This window comes from Lactuca saligna, chromosome 5 (genome assembly GCF_052625555.1).
Source record: "Lactuca saligna cultivar CGN05327 chromosome 5, ASM5262555v1, whole genome shotgun sequence".
NCBI classification, from domain to species: Eukaryota; Viridiplantae; Streptophyta; class Magnoliopsida; order Asterales; family Asteraceae; genus Lactuca; species Lactuca saligna.
Genome location: NC_136421.1, coordinates 316,134,549 through 316,142,115, shown reverse-complemented (window position 1 = coordinate 316,142,115; position 7,567 = coordinate 316,134,549). Strand labels below are relative to the sequence as shown.

Genomic DNA, 7,567 nt, shown 5'->3' with positions numbered 1-7,567 from the left:
CCAAAAAGTTGTAGACATATCTCTTAATAACAATAAAAATTAAAGGAAATAAAATGCATATGCTAGCCCAATCTAATTAGATAAGATCATATATATAAGTTATTTTAGTAGTTTAGACCCAGGCTCAAACAAATCAAACTTTTGATGACATATTCAATCACCAAGTTTGAGTTTTCATACAGAAAAAAACTTAAAGCATGAAAGTTCATTTTATAAGAACTTGACCATTTTTTATCATATTTTGAACTATACACATACTATATGCATATGTTGATATTTTGAGACAAACTTAAAATTAAAACTAAAACTAAAACTTGAGGTCGAAGTTCAAAACTTCAAATTTACTTATTATACGGGCTTATTGCAAAAACCAATACACAGCCCAGCCCATTTTAATTGTATTACAGTTTAGTGAGTTTACAGACGCCGAAATAAAACCCTTGACGCTTCTACAGTTCTGAGTGATCGATCCCATCCGTAAAACCCACCAAAACCCCTCTTCACCTCTGCAACACTCATTTCTCCGTCTCCGTAATCATCTACGTCCATCAATGGCGTCCGTGGCCTTCAGAAACCCTAATTCTAGGCGTTTGATTCAACTATCTCCCCAATTACGCTCTGGTTGTCGAGGATCCGTTGTATCTGCTTCTGGTTTCCCAGCCATTGAATCGCTTTCTGGAAATGACAACTCGACTGCTTCTAATCCGTGGTGGAGATCCATGGCTACTTTCACCCGAACGTAAGCTTATCGAAATGTTTTATGTATTAAATTATCCAAATAATGTATTTGTATATGAAGAAAGTCAGTGCGGTTGCACACTGATCTAAATTATATATGTGCTTTAGTTTATCCAAATAATGTAATTAAATTTAATCATTTGATGATTAGCATCATTTGTACATATTTCTTTTCCTTGCTATTTATAGTAAATCATTTCTCCGCTGATTTTAATCTGACTCTTTATGTCAAACCGATTAGTTTTGAACTTTGAGATTAAGGTTGGTGATCGTATTCAGCTTTAGAGTTCATACAAATTGAAAAATGCCGCCGTTATGGAATTCATTCTGAAGTTAACCAGATTATTGTATTTCCTACATATATGGCTTGTGTGTTTCTATCAACCTGAAAATTTGGTCTGTTCACAACAGCGTGGACATGAAACTGGAAACTGACACAACCTGAGAAATTCATTACTGCTCTTGCTATCTGTTGTTCTATTGGTTGGAAACCCCTTTTAACAAGTTTGATGTGGTAAATTGATAAAATTGTCTTGTGCATATTTCTTATGGTGTGATTTATCTCTTTCAGAAAACCTCATGTAAATGTTGGAACAATTGGACATGTTGACCATGGAAAGACAACACTAACTGCTGCAATCACAAAGGTTGGATTCCCTGACTCTGGCTCTTAGTTCATGTTCTCTCTGTTACTTTTCTTATTTTCAAAGAAATTGTATTTTATTAGTTGGCTAAACTGTGTGTTTTCTTTAGGTGCTGGCAGATGAAGGGAAGGCCAAGGCCATTGCCTTTGATGAAATTGACAAGGCCCCTGAAGAGAAAAAGAGAGGAATCACAATTGCCACGGTTTAATATATTCCTCTTTCTCTTTGTTTGATGCAGTCCTAGACACGAGTGGTTTAACATCTTAATCCATAATTGTTTATGGTTTGTTTACACAGGCTCATGTGGAATATGAAACCACTAAAAGGCATTATGCTCATGTAGATTGTCCTGGACATGCTGATTATGTTAAGGTAAGATATGTTTTTCTATTTTATGGCTCCACTGATCAAGTAATAGGTCAGAGATTTTCTACAGTATGACATGCAATGAGGAAGGTTTATCAGATCATACAGTTAACTGGCTGTTATAAGACTGTAGTAAAATTTTACTTCCTTCGTATAAATGTGCACATTTTGGAGCATATACTATCTGAACTGAAAAGTTGTTAAATGGGAAAAAGTAATTTACTATTACACAGTTTGAAGTGGTTTGATCATATGAAAACTTTGTCATCTGTTGCTTTCTACACTTGTTGCAGTTCTTTTTAGATTTTTTATTTAATTTATAGAACATGATCACTGGTGCTGCTCAAATGGATGGGGGAATTCTGGTTGTGTCTGCACCTGATGGGCCTATGCCACAAACAAAGGAACACATCCTTCTTGCTCGACAGGTTCATTGCTGACAAGCCATTAACTTGATACTTTTCAATGAAACCAGACTCATTCATTGTTTCTGCTATTTGCAGGTTGGTGTTCCTTCACTTGTGTGCTTTTTGAATAAGGTTGATGCTGTTGATGATCCTGAGTTACTAGAACTTGTGGAACTAGAGCTTCGAGGTAATAAAACTGGATCAACATCTAGAGTTTTTAAAAAAAACTATATAAATGGTTAAATGCAGGAAGTAGTGATGCACTTTCTTTGATTTGTTTATCATAGAATCCTACTCTTATTTCTTTCTATAAGTGGGTTAGATGAAATTAGTATGCTATGATACATAAATAAATGAAAGTACGTTGTTTTTTTTTTTTTTTTTTTTTTTTTTTGCATTTAGGTCTTACTTTATGATGTTTTTGATGTATTTGAAATAAGTTTGTGATTATGGCAGAGCTTCTTAGCTTCTACAAGTTTCCAGGGGATGAAATTCCCATTGTACGAGGTTCAGCCTTGGCGGCTTTACAAGGCAACAACGATGAAATTGGAAAGAATGCCATTTTGAAACTGATGGAAGCTGTAGATAATTACATCCCTACCCCTGAAAGGCAAAAGGAGAAGGCCTTCTTAATGCCTATAGAAGATGTTTTCTCAATTGCGGTATTCAAAAACTTCCATGTTTTTAAATTGGTAGTTTTCTATGGTAGCCTTATTTTATAATTATAATTGTTCGAACTTGAAGGGACGTGGGACTGTTGCCACTGGTCGTGTTGAACAAGGGACAATTAAAGTTGGAGAGGAAGTTGAAATCATGGGGTTGATGCAGGTGAGTTGTGGTTTTCCTTGGATCTATCTGTCTGAATAATCAATAACTGCTTAATATTTATGTTTTTCACTTGTAGGGTTCGAAAAAAACAACGGTTACTGGTGTTGAGATGTTCAAGAAGAGTTTAGATCATGGAGAAGTAAGTTATTGTTCTCTTATACATACAAAACAAGTGGCAATTTCAACCCATTTATAATCATCATATATAATATATCCTTTTTTTTGTGGTAGGCTGGTGATAACGTGGGGCTTCTTTTACGTGGTATAAGCAGGACTGATATCCAGAGAGGACAGGTGATTAAAATTGTGGTTTGCCAAGTTATTAATGCAGGTCTTGTCTTAAAGATTTGATTAACAAAGAGGTTTTTGTTTTGAACAAAACAGGTGATTGCAAAGCCTGGCAGTGTAAAAACCTACACAAAATTTGAGGCTGAAATATACGTGCTCACAAAGGATGAAGGTGGACGCCATACAGCCTTCTTTTCAAATTACAGGCCTCAGTTTTATTTGAGGACAGCAGATGTCACTGGGAAAGTGGAATTGCCTGAAAGCGTAAAGATGGTTATGCCTGGAGATAACGTCACTGCTGCTTTTGAACTCATTACACCAGTTGTTCTTGAACCAGGTATGTATACTATAGAGTTTAATTGAGGATGGAAAATTAGGAAATGGGTAAATTTGTAATTAATGTCTATCTCTGGTTTACATTCCAGGGCAAAGATTTGCGTTGAGGGAAGGAGGCCGAACTGTGGGTGCAGGAGTAGTGTCAAAGGTGATAAGCTGATGATGAATGGGAATACAAGTGTTGCTTTTTAGGTTTTATTTATTTTTTTTTTTTTCTTTTTTCTCCACTTGGTTTTCAGAAGAAGAGGTAAGAGACATAAAATTTGCAGCACCATTATTTTTGTTGTTTGTCTTCATTGAAGAGCATTTTAAGTCTTTACGAACATAGAAAACTTGTCTTAATTGTGCGTTGGAATCCTAATAAGCGAAACCAATGAAAAAAAAATCTCTCCGGAGTAAAGTAATTATTTGAGGTAATGGATATTCATTTTGAGTTGACATGTTCGCAGATGTAGTCTACACAGTTTTATCGGCAAAACCAAATTAAACCACAGCTATGTATTAGCTTTTTCAATTCTTCACTGTATTTTTACGTCTACAAAGCTTTTGAGTTTTGATTACTTTGTGTCATCATTCCTTTTAAACATATATAAATCCATACATTTTACTTCATCATTAGTTTTAGCATCTGAAACAAAATCAATTTTGACTCTCGATTACTTCATCGACTTTGACTTTCAAATTTCATAATCTTTCCATTTTCCTCAGAAGTGATGATTACAATCCCAAAACGAAAAGCATTGCAAGCTCATCTAAGAATTGAAAAAAAAAACACATGAAGAAATCGCATACCCATTAAAACATTCCGGAATCACAAAACTAAAAAAAAAAAAAAAGAAATCACACACCACAAAAAAGTAATCTTAGGGTTGATTAATATTAGACTTGATTTCACACCATTAATCAATTCAAGCCCTAGTTTAATCGAATGAAAGTGGATTGGGGTATAAGCAGTTGAGTTCATCCATGGTTTGAAATCGATTTGGAGATGATTGCGTGTTCCCATTTGGAGGGTAATAACACTTGATTAAAAATCTGCAACGTGAAAGAAGGAAGAAGGAAGGTGTACCTTTTGCAAACAAATCCAAAGGATTTTTTCTCTCTGATCTAAAATGAAGAGCATTATTGTCAATACACCTAATTTTTATGTGAAATCAGCTCCTAAGTTACTTGAAATAATTTTTAGATTATTGTCTAGAAAAGCCCGATGTCATACTTTTTGGTTTGCCTTTTCTGTAAAAATACAAATATGAATCTTTATTTATAAAATCCTTGTCAATTATGTAATTTATGTTAGAGGAGAATGAACTTCCTTATTTTGGGTTAAATTAAATGTGTAAAAAAATATAGTAATAAGAAAAACCCAATGAAACAGTGCAGACTTTATACAAATATACTTATATGGAATATAATGGATGTTTATTTTGGGCTAAAAATCTACGGCCCAAATAATCAGAAATTTAACACATTATGTACAAAAAAGTTTATGCAATATTTTATATCATTCAACAATTTACACTTTTTTATTGCCTTCTCCTATTCCCCATCTTTGCACCTATATATATATATATATATATATATATATATATATATATATATATATATATATATATATATATATATATATATATATATATATATATATATATAACATAGTACAATCATTTTTAGTTTAATATATAAAATTTACAACATATTACAATAAATTATACAATAAATCACAAATTCAAATAAATCAAACCCAAACTCTACCACCACCTATATATATATATATATATATATATATATATATATATATATATATATATATATATATATATATATATATATATATATAGTACAATCATTTTTAGTTTAATATATAAAATTTACAACATATTACAATCAATTATACAGTAAATCACAAATTCAAATAAATCAAACCCAAACTCTACCACCACCAGCAGCTACACACCGCCATCAATTATATGTGCCATTTTCACAACCATCATTCTTTGCAAATCAGATCTGTATACAAAATCATGGATTTATAACTTAAATATTATATTTACGGTTTAATAAACCAATTAATTTACTAATTAAGAGTTTAATGCAAAATAATTATAAAAACTAATGTATTCTTACATATTTATACAACACAACAAATTAATATATTCACAAAAATTAATACAAACATTCATACATAAATTGGTCATATTTTAACAAAATTCATAAAAGAATCACAGTTTAATACATTTGATTCACAACTTAATTCATTCAATTTACAATTTACTTTTAGAACACAAAATTGGCATGTTAATATAATAAATTCATAGTTTAATGCGCAAAAGTTATATATTGACAGTCATATTCTCAAATTAAAACTTATATTTATACCTTCATATCTATAAACTAGTGCTTCTTTGGAAGTTTATTTACAAAAATATTCACAATTTAAATTTTACATATTTTATTCAAAATTATATAAAAACATAGTAAATCATGCATTGACAGCTTAAACTTATGTTTTTCATTCAAGCAATCACATATAGGTAAAAAAAATACATTAACAACTTAAAAATTATAAAAAAAATCATGCAATTCACAACTTAAAGTTTATGTATTTCATTGAACCAATAAAATGTGTATAAAAATAATGTTATCGCAATTTAAAACTTATAAAAAAGCATCATTTTACACTTTAAACTTATAAAAAATTAATATGCTTGCAATTTAAACATATATTTTCTTACTAATAATTGTTAAAACTAACACTAACATAACTAAACAATAAATGAGACATTAAAACATTACAAGTCATAATTTTAAAGCCCTAAATTAATATTATTGAGAAAATACTAGCATAAAAAAATAAAAAACTTAAAAAAAATAATGTATTCACAGCATTGACAATTTAAAATTTATGTTTTTCATTGAAGCGGTTAGATACGTATAAAAAAAAATCATGCATTCACAGTTTAAAACTTATAAAAATCATGCATTCAAAGCTTAAACCTTATGTCTTTCATTGAAATAATCATATTTGTATAAAAATCTTGCATTCATAGCTTGAAACTTATAAAACATCATGTATTTATAGTTTAAAACACATAAAAATCATGCATTCATAACTGTTAACCTATAAAAATTTATGTATTCATAACTTAAAACTTATATTTTCTTATTAATAACAGTTAAAACTAACATTAACATAACTAAAAAAATAACTGAAACATTAAAACATAACAATCATGTAACATTCCGTTTAAAATTAATTAAATAAATAAATAACTCTAAAGCCTCGAGATGTAATTATTATTATTATTTTATAGCCAAATAAATATTATTTAGCGGAGTGTTGGTTTCGGGGAGCCAAATGATATATTTTAGACTTTTTAGGGTTAAAGTGTAATTCTAGGGTTTATGTTGTGAAGATTTTCAGAAGTCAGGGGTGTGATAAAATATTGGACTTATGTTGAATAAGATTTGGAGGCTAAGTGGTTAAATGGTATATATTGGGGTTATGTTGAATAGTTCTGGTGAAGGAGGGGCCAAACTTGTAAAAATGGATGGATGTTTGAAAAGAGCACGGGTTTAGACCCGGACTACCCTTTCCTTCTCGCTTCAAGTTTTAGCATCGGTAACCCTAACCATAACGTACTTATCTTCAGCCGCCACCATTTTGAAGACGTTCTCAGCCGCCGCTTGCACTACCGAGCTCAGTCGCCACTCTTTCCGACTGCTACCTCGCCGATGATGGACACCACAACAACCCCTACTGCTGGAGATGCCATGGGCAACAAAAGAACCGCTGAGGACTGTGGGGCATGCTGTATTCATCGTACATGAGTCGTGAGCCACCGGAAGCGCTCGGTAAGTCCAACCGCAAACCTAAATTCTCTCTCTCTCTCTCTCTCTCTCCCTCATTGTTTTCTGTGGATACGACGTTAGAGACGTCATTATACTCGTCGTTGGTCTTGG

At 31.5% G+C, this 7,567-nt stretch overlaps 1 protein-coding gene across 1 annotated transcript; it reads left to right on the top strand.

Moving 5' to 3' along the window:
• The first annotated feature begins 447 nt into the window (after positions 1-447).
• Positions 448-4,045, top strand: LOC145048675 (GTP binding Elongation factor Tu family protein). Its single transcript, XM_078997253.1, has 12 exons — positions 448-739; positions 1,310-1,385; positions 1,492-1,584; positions 1,680-1,754; positions 2,072-2,176; positions 2,252-2,342; positions 2,612-2,817; positions 2,900-2,983; positions 3,060-3,122; positions 3,215-3,277; positions 3,368-3,608; positions 3,697-4,045. The coding sequence occupies exons 1-12, from the start codon at positions 552-554 to the stop codon at positions 3,765-3,767; spliced, it is 1,356 nt and encodes a 451-aa protein (XP_078853379.1). The 5' UTR covers positions 448-551; the 3' UTR covers positions 3,768-4,045.
• The last annotated feature ends 3,522 nt before the right edge of the window (positions 4,046-7,567 follow it).